Raw genomic sequence first — 16,987 nt, forward strand, 5'->3', positions numbered from 1 at the left:
CCTCCACAGAGACCTGAAAGACTAAATGCTTGATGGTAGACGTTACTGCGAAGAATAATTATAATCAGTTATTAAACAAAGACTTTCTAAATAAAACCTGCTCTGTAAAAACTTCACTTTGTATTTCCTATGCTTATTTTTGTCTGATATTTAACTTTGTTTGATTTGGATAGTCTGTGTGACACAAAAAAGCACAAAAAGAATAAATCCAAGAAGTGCAAATACTTTTTTGTAGCACTGTCAACTAACGTTAAATTTCTAGATTTCTTTCTTTTTTTTCTCTCTTTTTTTCCCCGCCTCCCTATTATGATAATTTCACATTAGGATTATTCTTGGCTATTAAAATGTGAAATTGCAGTGTGTCATCATCAATTAATTAGCAGTACAATACTCCTAATGGCATTCAAAAGCAATCTTTTAAATGTATCAATGCATTAGACTCCCCAAATTGAGTGGGGAGTAGAGTTGCTGCATCACTACACAATCAATCTTAGAGTATTGTCAGGAACACAACCACCAGCAGACCCCACAGACGCTGCCCACTGAAGGCATACATGAGGAAACTGGGTCCAGCCTCGGAGGGATATCCTCCGAGGTGATACATGATGAAAATATTCAAAGCGTTTTGTAAGTAGGTGAGAGTGGAGTTCATCCCCCTCAAGGTTTAGCATAATTCACTGGTTTCCCCACTCTTTTTCTCAGAAGTAGAACAGCTCAGGGATCTGTTATCCTTTTCCACAGAAATGTGCATTTTAACGTTTCCTCTTGGATATGCTCTGATTCGAAAAATTGTATTCATAAGATTATGTAAGTTGCATTGGTCTCTCCTCCCCTTGCTGACTGCATCCATCTCACTCCAGTGTCGTCCTTCTCTCTTTTTGTTTTTTGTTTTTTTCCCAAACATAAGAGAGAGAGAGCAAACCACAGAGGAACACGGGGAGCATCAATACTCCTACCACTACTCATTCAATAACAAACTGTACGGCCAAGTAGACTTTATTATAGCGGTATCCTCTTCTGTAGAGGTATCATTTGGGATGTCTGGAAACTAATTCTGTACGGTTGCAAAGGAAGTGAGCCTCACCTCAAAGATCTCTCATATTCACCTGGGTCTGAACACGAGACGGTCTGGGCTACGGGCCAAACACAAGGGTGAAAGGAGAAACAACTGTTCTACTGGCGGGGAGAACAAAACTACACCCATCCACCTTTTATTCTGAGGTCATATCGGTTTACATATGGATCTCTGGCTCAGACAAGACAGAGGTATCGCTGGACTTGTGGGTCTACTTAATAAATTATAAGAGATTATGACATATTCAAAGCATCCCTGCAAAGACCGGATGTGTGTGAATTTCTTTTCATGGCTATTTAACAGTGGCCCGTCCTTGTCTTTAATTAGCCCATAAAAAGGCTTTGAAAATAAGATTTCTCTAGCCTGCAGGTCCTTTCCAAATTTAGACTGAATAAAGATGTTTAGAGAAAGGCTCTGTTAGCCCATTTGAAAGAATAAACTGCTAACATGTAGGTGACTTTTGCACTTGTTCAGGCTGAAGGCAGTGTTGACCTTTCAATTTCTGTTAAGCTAATTGTTTTTTATGTGCACATGAGATGGATGCCAGAACACTCCTKACTGTTGTAGATCTGGCCAAAATTAATATTATTTCACACTGAAATAAATCACCAGAGGAGATGAACCAAACAYGCCTCACCATTGTCGTCTACTAAAGACAGACACCCAWTAAAAAGACACCTTAGGGGAATTATTAAATGCAGAGGGACATTTATCAGAACTAAAGTATGGTTTTTGTGCTACATGTAAGTGCAATAAATTTAAATGAAGAGGGATTTTTWAAATTTATTTATGTTGTTTATCTATCAGTTGACGCTGCATATTTCTAATCACAGTTTGTATGTCGAAGTTGAGGATTGAGCTGTGTCCTGAAATAACATGCTGACAGCTTATTTCTGATGTTTCTTTTCACCTGCTTTCCTTGAAGGTCATGTTTAGTGAACCAGTCTGTTAATGGCCCATCAGCATAACTTTTAGCTCAATAATTTCTTGCGCCATGACAGATTGGCAGCCTGTCCAGCGTTCACCTTGCCCGTTACCTGAAGTGACCTCGGACAGGTTCCAGYCACTCTTACGCCTTTAGAGGATAAGTGGGCATAGATAATTGACTGATAGATGGATTCATGAGCCAACTTTGTTGCTTTAACTTTSACACTATTACCCACACTTTGTGTAAATATTGTTGTCCACCAGAGCAGCTCTTTATTTGTCTGTTGTTGCGTAATGTGTGTTTTAATGGTAACCTCAGGCAGAAGTCCTAATAATTAACTCTTGATTTATGTTGGCACTTTGGCCCCAGTGAAACAAACGAGGAGACAGGTCTACATTTTCTCTTGTTAAAGAGCAACCTCTTAATCAGACTTCACAAGGGCCATCGTGAATACCATGTTTGACGGTTTTATTTGAAGTGGAGKCTATAATTGCGGTTTTTCAGCCCAATTAGGCTATGTCATTATTCTCTTTTTCTTTTGATAAGTTTAGGATTGTTGTTTGTACATTGACACATTGAGATAAAATGCTTTTGCCTTAATGCAGAAGGAGCAAAAAGCTAAATATTTGCGCAAKAATTCAWTATTTTCATGGCTTTATCAGGCTGAAAGATCTGATCACAATGCAATGGAACAATTAATCACAGCCACACTTGTAMACTGGTGGGTGGCAAGTGGAAACTTTCACCTTTAATATTACAAAATAAAAAAAGTGCCATGCAGCTGATTTGCCTCCAATGACTCAGCTGTTTGTTTGGGTGCATTGTAATGGATGTGTGCTCTAATCCCATGTGCGGCTACACAATCCAGAATTTGGTCAGATGCAATCGGATATGAAAGTAACATCAAACTTTTCGCCTTTGAATCCGTTTGATTTAGTTTGGCTTTCTGCTGCAGATCTGAAAGTACTTCAAAGAAACGAATGTGACAGTTATCATCACACCCACAGCCCATCGCTCTTTGCCTGACATTGATCTGTTTGTAGCCGGGCATCTGTTTGACATGGCATATTGTCAATTAAGCTGACAGCTTGTCTACATTTGAATCAATGAAGAGAAATAATTGGAGAGATTCATTTTGTTGTTAACATATTAATGCTTTCCCCTCACTACTCTCCGAACCGACTTCATGCGGAGTTTTTCTTTTCTATCCTGTTGTTCTGTTGAATCAAACTCTGTCTTTGTTTCTAATAGCTCCTCAAAAGTTCTGCGTTCCTTTTAATTACAGGGTTATGTGGTTTTGATGATCAYTGCCAYAATCTTGTGTTTACTACGCCACCGCAAAATTGGTTGTATGATTTAGGTAATGAGCARCAAAGAATACAAAAACCAGCTGATCTTTTCCAAGAACATGTTTGTCACTGTCCCAGACCTTAATGGTTTCTTTTCGGCACTCACAAGGTACTTTCCTGAAACTTTTATGAGGCRCACTGGTTACTTTAGAGGAATTTACCAGCTACTCTCAAGGAAATTTGAAGATATTTTCCAGAACTCACTATGTACTTTTCTGCAAGTAATTAGACGCTGCCCAACATTTTTAGATTTTCCATAACTTACAAGACATTTTCTAGTAGTTGCTTGGCACTTTTCTGCAAGTTTCATGGAATGTGCTAGTTACTTTCTCKGCCAGGCAGTGGCAAAGATGTTTTTTTTTTTTGGGCAATACCTCACTTCCTTGATGTTTTCATTAGTTAGACCGAGGCCTGGAAAAGATATTACAAGCATTTRTGAGGTCAAGCTGACACCGAAAACAGGGTTCAGACCGAAAAACACAACTTTCTGCTAGTAGAATGCCAAATTCTGGTTTGAGGATCACTTCATGGACATTACTTTACATTCATTATGTCGAGCTGGATTATTCAAATTGGTTTATTTAGTTTTCTGAGCCTGAGGCATCTCATCTATGCTTGAGTGCACCAGAGGCAGATTGCAACCATCACTCCTCTGTCTGAACCTGAGACTCCCCTCTCTGGGTAATAAGCCTGCTATGATAATCAGCTACTAACAGGATTGTTTTTTTTRTTATCTAATCCAAATCAGCCCCAGATCTGTTTTTCCTCTGTAGTGCCTGGTGCCCTCACACTAATATTAGCTGTTCATGAGCATGTGCTCAGATTACTGTTTGGCCTGTGGCACCTGAAGTGTTTTTGCTCTTCTTTCATCTTCATCTCTGACCTTGCCAGCTGAAGAGCTCTGATGAACTCCTCTTACACCCTTTGAAAGACAACTGTGTCTATTTGTAAGCATGCATTTCCTTCTTTATTCTCCGTATTTGTTCAKTAATAGAAATCTGTCTCTTAACGCGTTTTCAGAGAACCAGATCCCGCCCGGCTTCCCCACCATTGACATGGGGCCTCAGCTGAAGGTGGTGGAGAAGACCCGGACCGCCACGATGCTGTGCGCCGCAGGCGGGAACCCGGACCCGGAGATCTCGTGGTACAAGGACATGCTCCCCGTAGACATCAACAGCAGCAACGGGCGCATCAAACAGCTCCGCTCAGGTACAAACTTATCTGATCTCGTGGCTCAGCATGACTTATTGCAGATTTAGTAAACACAAGAAAGCCGAGCTGCGAGGTGCGAGATGTCACTGCATACCTGCAGACACCCTGTTAAGACATGAGGCCAATGAGAGAAAAACAAAAGGCCTTTGTTGTCACCGATGATTTCATTCACTGCTTTCATCACSGAGGATAGAAAAGTTTTACTYGGCTCGTCGTTGTCACCTTGATTACTTTGCTGACTTCTTAGACTTTTATTCTTCACAACCACACAGTCCTCACTTACACAGTTACTGAAGTTGGAATGACACTGTCTCCGTGTTCCTGCAGTCTTTGACAGTGACGCATGAACTTTTAAAACCTTTTGAAGTATGGAGCGAGGAAATTTCACCCTATTAAATAATCCCTAATCCCCTTTTAAACATGCAGCTGGGTCACAATGAGGCCAGCAGATGATGTATTAGCTAGGATTTCAACCTTAACCTAATGAGGTACTCTTTGTTCACGCTAACGGTCTCACTGATATATAAACAGCCTTATTTGGCCTGGGCTTGATGGGAAGTGTGCGTGGTAGATAGATTAGTGGGTTTTGGAGCAGGTTCAGTCATTGACTCTCCTCTAAGCCTAGTTTTACTTTGTGTGGTTGTAAAAGCCCCACTGTATAAGAGGCAGGTTTTCTTTGTGAGGCTTCTGTAATGGAAGAGCAGCTTATGAAGTGTCAGACTTGACTGCAGGTYTGAGGAGCAAAAAGGTCAAAGATAATAGATACTTTAGGGGCATATATCATTATTTTTCCCCCACTTTTTTTYAAGTCATGTTGAGACTTRCAGCTCAAGATAGTTATTTAAATGAGAAAGTAGAGRAAATAAACGGAAGGCAGCAGAGAAAGGGGGAGAAAAAAAACCTTGCTGAAAGGTGTAGATGTTTAGTTTGAATGTTTGTGTCAARGCAGAACACAATATCCACCTTGACAACAGTGGTGACAAAGTTTACCTCTCAAGTTTGAGTGAAAAATAAAGGCTTACATCTAAAATAAGGATGTGAAATGGAGGAGTTTGAATAATTATCACCAAGATTAACCTACTTTATATTATCGAGGAAATGCAATTCTCACTTTTCTCCACATAAATCCATCTTTCGAATATATAATTATTTTGAGGACGCCATCTGTAACGTCACTCAGTCTCTGCTCCATCTACAACAACCCTTTGTGGCCTAAAAAGTCAGGTCAAGTTAATCCTACACATTTTGAAGATGGATACAAAAAAAATTAAAAATACAGGAAAATTTGATGACATAGCCACTGAAGGAAAAGCTGGAAATGTTCGAGAGCAGTCCATGTTATTGGCACTGTAAAATCATAACATAGTAGAAGCTGCATACTAACTCAGCTACTTAATTGTTTGATATTTTTAGTGCAAGGATAAAATTGTGCAGAAAAAGAGAAAAGATTTTTTTTTTCCCCCTTTTCACTTCCAGCAACAACTTTTAATTAGTTTTCTTTTCTCACATACATTTGGAGTGCCTGGAAATGTGCTGATATGCCATGCCCTCAGACTAACATTTCTTTTTATCCACCACCGTTTTCCTGACATCTGCTGCCGCATCAGGATTTACATTACTGAATGTGACACGAAATGAGGCCAATTCTGCATTGGCAGAAAAGAAGCACATTAATTTGTTGCCAGGGCTGAACAGAAAGGGCCCACAAAGTTATTATTATTATTATTATTATTATTATTATTATTATTATTATTATTATTAACATTAACATTATTATTGTCATTGTTAATATAACACTTTTTATTTCTTTTTAACCGTTTTCCTGATTCGTCTTATGCTGCAAAGATACTAATTCCTTTTCTGTCAAAAGGTTGACATAAATGCTTCTTCTTGTCCATCACCCTATTTACTCTGCCTTCTTTTCAGTAATTACCCATGTCCTTTTTATTAACAGCAAMAGAGAGTGAATGCCAACTTCAATCAGAAAGCATAATTAAAACATTTTCTGTATGAATTAAAAGCTGCYGTGGAGTGAAGTAAGCGTGTTCAGGGTTGTTTTCTGCTTAAGCCGAAAGGGGAATAYTATATTTCAAGGGGTTYGTCTGACAGAAGGGATCCTTCTCAAAGGTTTTGCTGTTTTTCTGCTGTACTCTCCAACATTCATACCTGCTGTATTTTGTAGCATTGATTAGGTGTGTTGAGTTTTGTTAAATTACATTTAGGTGGCCTCTACTCTGTCATTTTCTTTATCTGTTGCTCTTCAGAAGACATGTTTTTTTCCCCCGTTGTTGTAAGTGGATTACTAACTAATCTCTCAACCCTGTTTTCATCTAAATTACTCCCACATAGGTGGTACACCAATTAGAGGTAAGAATGACAAATGGTGTATTGGAAAAACATAGCGTCCACGCCATACCCTCCCGCCCACATCTGCCCCCCGTTATACTCCCACCCCCTCATCGTCACGTCGCCGGGTTCATCTTCACTGTTGGCGAATCAGCCCACCCTGTTTCCACTGTGTCCTGGTCGACCCCCCGACATGTTCTGTCTGCTGTCTGATCCTTTACAAACAAATTATCACCAACCTCGCCATGCGAAGGGCAGTGCACCATACTACTGTGCATGAGGGTGTGAAATCTGAGTCACTTTAATAAGGTAGCAGGTACAGAGCCTTGAAAAAGATCTCACAGGTCTGGAATCTTTTCACATTTTGTCGTATTATATCCACAAACTTCAGTGTGTTTTAATGGGGTTTTATGTCGCAAGCCAACAAAATGTAGAGCATAATTTCAAAGTGGTAGGGAAACTTAAAATGTGGCCTTCGATTCTGCTACCCCTAAATCAAATCTGGTCAACCATTCATTATGTTCCAAAGCAAATTTTAAAAAGCCATTTTGACAAGAGTGGTAAAAAGAAATTCGTGTAGGCTCAAATGGTCAGATTAAATCAAAATTACATTTTTGTGACCCACAAATGGTGGAAAGGTGTAAATGATGTGGGGATTCTGGAATGCAGGGAAGCCGATTAGAGTTGATGTAGATAAATGCAGGGAAATCCTGGACAAAAATCAGAGGAAGCAAAAGACTGGAGGAAGATGTTGCTAGAAGTCAAAACAACATATGGAGTGGTCTAGTCAAAGTCCAGACTGTAATCAAGTTTGGAATCTGTGGCAAGATATGAAAACTTGCATATAGGCAAGACAGTTCTTGCCTATATGTTGCTGACGATTTAGTAGCTATATGACTTTGGAGGCAGTTGGCGACTCTGGATTTTATTTCAAACTGTCAGAGTAAAGATGGCAGAACACTGCAAAAACATTAAATTTTACCAAGCATATTTTATCTAGTTTCTAGAGCAAATATGTTAGTACACCTGAGCCAAATTGTGAATTACCTTTACAATTTGTTCAGGTGTTTTTGAGCAGAGATGCATCCAAAAGATGCTAAGCAGTTTTACTGGAGGACTGGTCTTATAGACTCCTGGTCTATCAAATAAAATTCTAGTGAAATATTACAAAACGTGAAAAGGATCCTTATGAGCAGAACCTCTTCTCTCTGGATTTTTACCTGAGGGAGCAAAGACTCTCAGAGGAGTCTTACCTGCCTCATTAATGCAGCCTTAATGGGAGATTGAAGTGACTACATTTGCATAGAACCTTAGCTGAGTTGCCCCCCTCGAATGGAAACAGGGAGTTTAATTTTTAAATTTTTTTTGTGGAAGTCCTTTGCCATATTTCCACTTATGTGCATTTGAAGTTGGAAATCTGTAACAAGCTGAATTAAATTTCCAAATGTTCACCCCTGCATATATGGTCGACGTTAAAGCAGCTGATGCATTTTAGGTAGAATTGGAACTACAAATATCCGAGCGCTTGGAAGACGTTTTGCTAGTGTTGCATCTCAACAAAACGCAGAAACCTTCTACTTTTTTTTTTTTTTTCCGGGCTCAAACTGCTTTCTCCTGCAGGAGAGCAGGCAGATTGACAGATTGGTGACACTGACATTAGTATGCAGGTTCATGTCAGCGCTGAACCAGACGCCGATGAGCTCAGCAAGCCGAACAAACACCTCGGAGGGATGTGTTGTCATGAGATCTGAAGTCGCACACCCGACATGTCACCGCTCCGCCCCTGTTTTACTTCTGTTGTTTCGGTCTTGTCTTGCGTCGAATCCCCTATGGTTGGTGAACCTGTTTGTTACATTCATCTCGTGCTGCATGACGTGAAAATGCATCATATTCTGAGTATTTTTTTATTCTTTTATTTGTCATATTACAAACTGCATGGTGGCTCGCCGCCTTTTGTGGGAGCACCATGCTGCTTTGGAGACGTGATAACTTTTATCACCCCGCTGCATATATTCTACTGAGAGAACCAGCTTTTCTCTGTGTTTTTATTCATTCGCTTTTAACAGCGGTGCAGGTAAGTTCACTGCTGCTTTTCCTAATTTGTCAAAAAAAAAAAAATTACTTGTTTCATCTGTCTTCCATTTGCAAGTCAATAGCAAATTATTAGCTGTTGGCTGTTCATGGGGAGTGGAAAAAACCCTCCCCTGGACTTGTCTCCGGGGTTTTCATACTTTGTTTGAAGCAACATGTTGGCCTTCATTCAGATGCCTGCAACAACTTGGATTTGTGAATACAAATCAAAGCCATCTGGCAGAGGAGAGTCTCCCCTTGGTGAAACGTGGTCAATAATTTTCTCACTGTTAACTGAACTGGTAGTTGTTTCACTACCGGCTGCTAGGAGCCGAGAAACAAATTGTTGCTTTAACCTGTTCAGTGATTTTGTTGCCTGGTAAAAAAAAAAAAAAGAGAGAAAGTCAGATGTCTGATATATTGTTTCACCACTGTAGCCTTGATCCTGCCTGTCTTTCACCATGGCCTCATTTCTACAAGCTTATGTCATGCATTTACCCAGCGTTCCTTCACATGGGAAAGTCTGGAGGAGCCGTCAGTTTCATGTTTTTATGTCCAGATAAGAAGGAAAAGTAAATTATGTAATGAGAAATACTTTCAGAATTTATTCAATCAATCTCCATCCATCCATCCATCCATCCATCCATCCATCCATCCATCCATCCATCCATCCATCCATCCATCCATCCAAATATCCTTCAGATGTTTTTTTTTTAGCTAGAAAAGGTTGATTTCAGCCTTTTTCAGGTAAGATTAGCTGAAAAAGACTCTAGTTCTGGGTACTGCAGTGTGAGAAAGAGTGAAACCTTGTTTACTTCCAGCTAGAGTAGCATTACTGGTTTTGCTAATATGTTGCGTCTGTGATGAGAGAATCAAACCGTTGCACAAAGTATCTCCTCCTGTACATACCAAAGACTCCCAATGGCATTATGATCTGGACTGCCCTGTGACTATCCATGTGAGAAAGTGCTGCCTTGTGCATCATTTCATCCATCAGTCTTCTTATTCTGATGTGGGATGACAGGAGGTCAGACAAGTCCACATTCATTTGAATTTTCCAGTGCTCTCTAGCTTTATACTCCCTAACAAATGAAAGCCCTTTTGTGCCTTTCCGCCCCTTAAGCCTTGCTGATAAGTGCTTTTGCTAAGGCAACACAGCTGTTTGGTCCCAATACCCCAAGTTCTCATYATATTCAGATCCTTCCACGGTTTATTCCATTAATCATTTGGATATTTTTCCTTCCACATGTTTTCTGCAATATGTTTCACCACTAAATTCCCACGTTTGAACAAAGTGTTGGACAAGTCTTTAGGCATTTTTAGGAGATTCATCAACCTCACGTGAAGCATTAGTTAATAGCAGGTTGCCAACTGAAACATAGTGATCACTGCACTGCACTTCCTCGCAGAGTTGTGATTACGTTTTTTGGGCAGGTTGTTACAAATCAGTACACTTAGAGGAAGTAACATTTCTTCTTCAGGAGCATTGAGGTATGTTATCCATCTTAGGGATACGTAAAATGCACATTTATATCATAGTAACAAAATCTCACACTGACAAACAAAGGCTGCGGTTCTCAAGCGGTCAACATTTTTCTGTGCTATTGTCATTTGTTGACTGGAGGAACCATTGAAAATAAAGGTTTAAGTTATTCTTATCATGGAAAAAGTAGATTTAATGTACTGAAATTCAAAGGCTGGATCTTCAGTGGTGTGAGATTAAGTTACAGCCACAACATATGAATATTATTTAAGGATTTTTACTCATCTTCTTCCATTTGGGTCCAATAAATGTAGAGGGGCTGTCACACTTTCCTGACTTGAGTTGTTCAGGCAGTGATGGTTTTAACATGTTATTTAAAACGACCGTCAGACATGCTCCGCTTTCATTCATAACACGACTGGGCCAAATATTTAATCACCAGCTTTCCTTAAACTCACCAGAACATCTAATTGTTTGTGTCGCATCATTGCAAAACCCCGTCCATCATGTCTGAGCGTGAACTGGGTCAGTCTGAYTGACCTCGGGCTCTCTATTGAATGATTCTGTTTAAATAAATGTGCATTGCTTCCGTCGTCTGTCCAGAAGGCTAACCTTGCTAATCCTCCACTTAGGAGCGCTGCAAATTGAGAACAGCGACGAGTCGGACCAGGGAAAATACGAATGTGTAGCCATGAACGACGCCGGCACTCGCTACTCTGCACCTGCCAATCTCTACGTCAGAGGTAAAGTCGAACGTCTCTCACCTGTATTTATCAATGATATTTCATCTGTTTCAAATACTGCTCTGTGAAAAAGCATTSAAATTCCTCTAGTTTTGGCTTTTTGTTGCACATAAATGTTTCAGTTCAAAGATAACTTTGAGATAACTTTAATAMAAGAGTTCTTMTTTTACCTGTAGAATCAAATTATTCAAATAGGGCAAATCTAAAAAAGATGAGATCTATTAGTCCATTTTTCACCGAATCCATTAAGTCATTCCTAAGGCTTTGGGACTTTTTCAAACCACASTGAGAAATATTATCCACAAATGGAGAAAGCATAAAACGTGACCCTTAACCCCCAAGTGAGGGTTAGTGATCACAACCACCCACTTTTAGCTGAAAACTGCAAATAGGCACACTTATGGTTGTTTTATTCTGCATTTAAATGCATCAATCAATGCATTCTGCACTTATTTAATTTTATTATTTCAAACGGCAAATTTACCTTAATATGCATCAAACTAAATATACACAATAAGATATTACATGAACAGGGTTTCTGCCAGCAGCATTAGAAGGAGCAGAGCATTTAGTAGGCCTCTTACGGCACRATTAAAAATGGTCTTAAAAAGCACGTCTCCATGAGAGACAACCAATAGCATGTCAAGTGCTATTGTGCTAAAGTATTTCAGCACCACAAGTGGTATTTTTTTTTGTCTGATTTTGATATGCTCAGTGAAAAAAATAACAATTAGGCTAATTTTCCTTGAATAATTTGGAGTTTGAGAGAAGAATAGGTGAACACTGAGCCACGAATAGGTGAGGTCACTGACTCATCCAGGAGGTCTCATGRACCCCAGAACACAGAATAGATCTAAAGCTCTGCAGGCTTCAGCTGCTTCAACTGATGTTCATGTTTCAACAAGGAAACCAAGGCGAAACCACTGCTTAATAAAAGTAAATCAAAGCAAAACATTCTGTAATAAAGCATGGTGTGTGGTGGATGAATTGCTGTAATTGATGGGCTCATGAATTCTGCTCTCTACCAGAAAATCCTGGAGGAAAGTTTCCGCCCATCCGTTTACGACCTTTAGCTCAAGATAACTTGGGTTTGAAGGCAGAGAGAAGTTGTCCAAAGGACACCTGCAAATCCAGCYCTGAAAGGCTTTAAAAGAAACCAACATGAAGGTTTTGCAGTGGCCCAGARAAAGTCTGGACTTAAATTCAATTTGTGATTCTGTGGTATGACCTTAAGAAAGATGTTYGTGCTGCAAAACCCTMYATTGTGGCTGCATTAAATCTATTCCGCAAAAAAAAAAAAAGAGAGACGTTTAATGGTAGTTGTTTTCGCCAAGAGTAACACAACCAGCTATTAGGTTTAGGGGCAATTACTTTTCCACACTGGACCAAGTTGGTTTGGATAGCTTCTTAAGAAAGTGCTTTTTTGGGTTTATCCAGGCTAATTTTGTCTGACGTTAAAATGAATGATGATCTGAAACATTTAAGTGRCCAAAAAAAATAAATAAAAAAAAGGGAACATGGAAGCAATCTGAAAGGAGGGCAAATGCTTTTTCTCAGAATTGTTCCCTGTGGGAAACACTTGGATTTCCTCTAACTGTTGTGCAACTCCCAGCATTTCCACTATTCTTCTTTTTTTTTTTCTGCATCCATTCCTGTGTTCGTCTCTGTCTTCACCGCACTTTTCTCATTCCTTCTGTTCCAATGAACTGAGCTAACCTCAGCCTCCAGTTTGGCTGCAGACTCAACCAGGTGCAGCCCCCGAGAAAACAGCTGCATTGAAATCGTTTCCTCCGCTGGCACCGACGCCGGGGCCTCCTTTCTTTTTTTTAGATCGACTGTATCGAAAGGGGCCATTATTCCCCTCCGCACAAACCCGGAGCTTCTAAAGACGAGGACGGGGGTCTAGGGTTTCCCGAGTTTGTTTATGCTGTAACGTCTCCGTGAGCAGACTAATGCAGGCGCGGGGTTGGGGCCATGCGGGAAAAAGCTGCTATAGGAGGGGAGTGAGTAGTCGAGGTCAGCCCCTGTGGATAACACCAGCATGGCTGATGTACATGAAACACAATAGCTGCTCCAGTTGTTAGTGTGCGAAAGTGTCACKGTAAGAAAGGGACACGCTCGGATATCATTTTATAATTTCGTTAAAAGCGTACAGAACTGGAGCATGCAGCCTGTTTTATGGATGAGTAAGTCTTTTGTGTCTTTTTTTTTCTTTCATCAAGATAAAGTAAGTAAATTACCGCTTACTGTGTCCCATATATCCAGAAAAGAGAAAGAGAGAGAGAGGGAAATGATTTTTGTTGCATTTATTATCTCACATGAGCAGACGAGCAGTATAAATGTCTGGTCGAACACAAAACTTCCCTCTGAATCAAAGGTGAAATCCTGTTTCAAGGTTGGAGGAGGATCGCATCTGCAGATTAAACATCACTTAAAAAGCTCACATCTTTCATGTCAACAGAGGTAGAAGGTAGTCAGCCAAACGGCGGAGCCGAGGAAGGGATGTAAGTCTCGACTATTAATCAGTACATGTCTGTCACAGGTGCAGACACCGGCTTTTTCCCCCCTCAGAGGTAATTACAGTAGTTGTGTGGCGTGGCGCCAGCAGGGCCTGGGGGCCCTTCTGCTCCGTAACACCACCCAGGTAGCTGTCAACCCACTGGCCCTAATACCCGGCTTTTTTTCCGCCAGCCTCGCCACACCAGAGGAGAGATAGAAATCAAACCAAGCGTAACCTTTTAGACGTATTTTCGACTGGAATGGAGAACAAAAGGCTGCAGCCGTGTTTTCGCTCCGTCTTTGTTGCCGRCGCTGGAGCTGGAGAGACGAGACCCGGGGCGGCGCAATCACTCCGCTGCTAGATTGGGCGACTTAAGACGGGTGGCCTTTGACATGCCTGTCTTCCTCTGCTGCTGTTCTTTTGCTTAGGTGTTTTTTTTTGTTTGTTTTTTTTTACACTGAAAGTCATTAGCGTTGATGCAGTTAGCGTCTGTTGGCATCTGTTTACTATTTTTGTTTTTTCAAGCTCTTGCAAAAGTATTTGTACCACTTTATATTTTTTCCATTTTGTTTTGTTACATACAACCACACTCTTTAATGAACTTCACTGGGTTTTCTTTTGATCAACACAAAGGCGTACATGATTTTGAACTTTTCAAAAGAGCGTCATGCGTTTGCATTCATTCCCCTTTACTGTGATACCTCTAAATAAATCACCTTAAAACTTCACCTGGTTAGTAAACAGACTCCAGTTGGGTGTGATTATAAATAGCTTTACTCTGGACAGAACACACTCACTGTGAAACATGGTGTTGGCAGCATCATGCTGCGAGGAGACTTTTCAGCAGAGAAACTTGGAGAGAGAGTCACATACAGGGAGAGTATCTTTATTGGCTTAAAGCTAGGACTTTGACTAAGCACTTCATTCTGGACATGTCAGTTCTTCCATGAAACATGGTGGTGGTGGTATCATACTGTGGGAGCTGGAATGATTAAGATGATAGGTCAAACTTTAACCCTGTTTACACATGTATCCCCACCGCATGATGCTGCCACCACCATCCTTTCTTTGTAGTTGTGACTGAGTRTTAACGGTAGAGGTTTTGGAGAAATGTCGAGATCCATGAATTTGTTTCCTTTTAGCTCACAGTGAGGCTATGTCACTGTGTTGGTCTTTATTGCTAAATCCTAAAAAACACATTCAAATTAGTGGCTGTAACATTTCAAAATGTAAAAAACGTGAAGAGTTGCGTTTACTTTTGCAAGCAGCTGCATTTGACATTCATTTCACTCCATGGTGCTGTTACCGAAGACTTGATCCATTAATTCATGTTACAGCTAGAAAACTTTGATGTTTAAACGTTTTATCTTTTTTTTTTTTTATGTTTGTGTACAACACAAAGTGGGGATTTTTCAAGATGGCGTGCAGCAAACCACAAGAGAAACCCAACCACACACACACATAAACACACACCTGTCAGACATGCATTAAATGTTCTTGTTAGGGTTTGGTGTTTTGTATCCCTGGATGTGTTTCCACCCCACATCCCCCCCTCTTCCTGCTCTGTCACCACCTGATCCGATTCCTTTCTGCGGCTACACAAACACGGCGCCTGCTCCACCGTCACCACCCTTGTCTTGACATTTTAGAGCCACCAGAGAGTGATGTCCTCATATTAGCGTGTGGGAGGAGTAAGACTAAAGGAGACGACGATGGTGGGGGGGTTGTTTGAGGGCGAAGAGCGTGCTCATCTGTTGTTTTTCCCGTTGTGTTTGTATCAATTTACAGTATGTCCTTTTCCTCGTTATCCATTAAGGACTGCGACCGTGTTTGAAGGTGTGCAGCTGCGGGTCGCTCTCTTGTGACCCTCCTCTAAAAAGGGAGGACTCCATCAACGTGGGCTGAAGCACACAGCGCGCTGTGATCGTGCTTGAGCGCTCATTTGTCAAGCGTTTATCCCACAACGGAGGAGGGATGTCAGCTTCTGTCTGCTGGCACTCTTTCATATATCCATGTGACATGTCAATATGTCACCGAGGATAAAGTACTGCAGCTGGGTTTTTTTTTTTTTTTTCCTAACCAAAATATCTCGATGCTGTTTTATGTGTGTGTGTGTGTGTGTCTCACGGAGGGAAACTTGGAATGTGATCAATTCAGGTCAGATTTATGAGGGGGGAGAAGAAGAGCAAGGGCATATTTAGTAACACTGACATCAGCATATGCTCATGAAGAATAAAGGTACAAATTCATTGTGAATTATAAGAAGATTGTACTTAGAATGGGGAATTTTTGATAAAAGTTTGATTAAAGACGTTTGAACCTACTTATTTTAAATCACAGTTTAGCTAAAAAATCTGTGTATCTGTTTTTTTCATTGATTCTGGATTTAGACCCCTGAATTTATTCCCATTTTGTGATTTTACAACCACAAACATTGTTAGTTAAAATTATAGGAATTTTAACTAACAAAATTAGTTAAAATTTTGTTAGTTAAAATTAAAATTTTAACTAATTTTAATTAGTTAAAATTAGTTATAATGTTAACTAATTTGTTAGTTAAAATTATAGGAATTTTAACTAACAAAGCTTTACAAAATAATGCATAGTTTGTGGAAGGTTAATAAAACAGGAGTTTTGACAAGTAAAAATGTCTTTACTCTGATCTCCTGAATCAAATCCAGACATGGCAAACATGTTCACATCTGCTAGCTAAACACACCAGTCACACGCTGCGGTGGCAGCATTATCCTAAGTGGTTGCTTTCCTTTTTTTCAAAAGATAAACGGTAGCACTGGGTTTTATTTATGGGGTATCGGAGTAAATGGTGTTGAACATGATGCTGCATTTGTAAGAGTTTTAAAGCAAAACTCTTTTCCTTCCTCTTACCTATCATCCACCAAGTTTGTGTTTGTGACAAGACAAGATGGAAAAGCGTTTAAGGGGTGTGAATCATCTTGTGAAGCTCTGTYTCTCTGTACCATGTCACTAACCGCCTCTGTGTATTAAAAGCACCTGTCTGTTTCACTGTTTGTCTTCCTCTTCACTTTGCATCTTTCTCATTCCATCGGTCATCTTCATCAAATCACTTCACCCGCAAAAAGATCAGCGCGGAGGTTGGTCATTTTCACTTTCTGTCCCTTCCTCCCCATTAGTGCAGATTTTTCAGAGAAAGGTTCCCTCCCTCCCTCCCTCCCCATCCACCTCCTGTGGTGAAAACACAGGTATCCTTTTCCCCTAGAGATGAATACATTATTAATAACTCTCCCTAATCCTCGCAGTTC

At 40.3% G+C, this 16,987-nt stretch overlaps 1 protein-coding gene across 15 annotated transcripts in view; it reads left to right on the forward strand.

The window, feature by feature from the left end:
* The window catches only part of LOC103479767 (protein tyrosine phosphatase receptor type F), a 245,748-nt gene that overhangs the window by 129,079 nt on the left and 99,682 nt on the right, over nt 1-16,987 (forward strand). For 9 of the 15 annotated variants that reach the window (XM_008434405.2, XM_008434400.2, XM_008434408.2 and 6 more), the window contains 3 exon segments: nt 4,373-4,561; nt 6,914-6,931; nt 11,096-11,206. In XM_008434405.2, the coding sequence (XP_008432627.1) occupies nt 4,373-4,561; nt 6,914-6,931; nt 11,096-11,206 (318 nt within the window). 15 annotated transcript variants of the gene reach the window in all.

The sequence above is a fragment of the Poecilia reticulata genome, linkage group LG17, assembly GCF_000633615.1.
Source record: "Poecilia reticulata strain Guanapo linkage group LG17, Guppy_female_1.0+MT, whole genome shotgun sequence".
Lineage (NCBI taxonomy): Eukaryota > Metazoa > Chordata > Actinopteri > Cyprinodontiformes > Poeciliidae > Poecilia > Poecilia reticulata.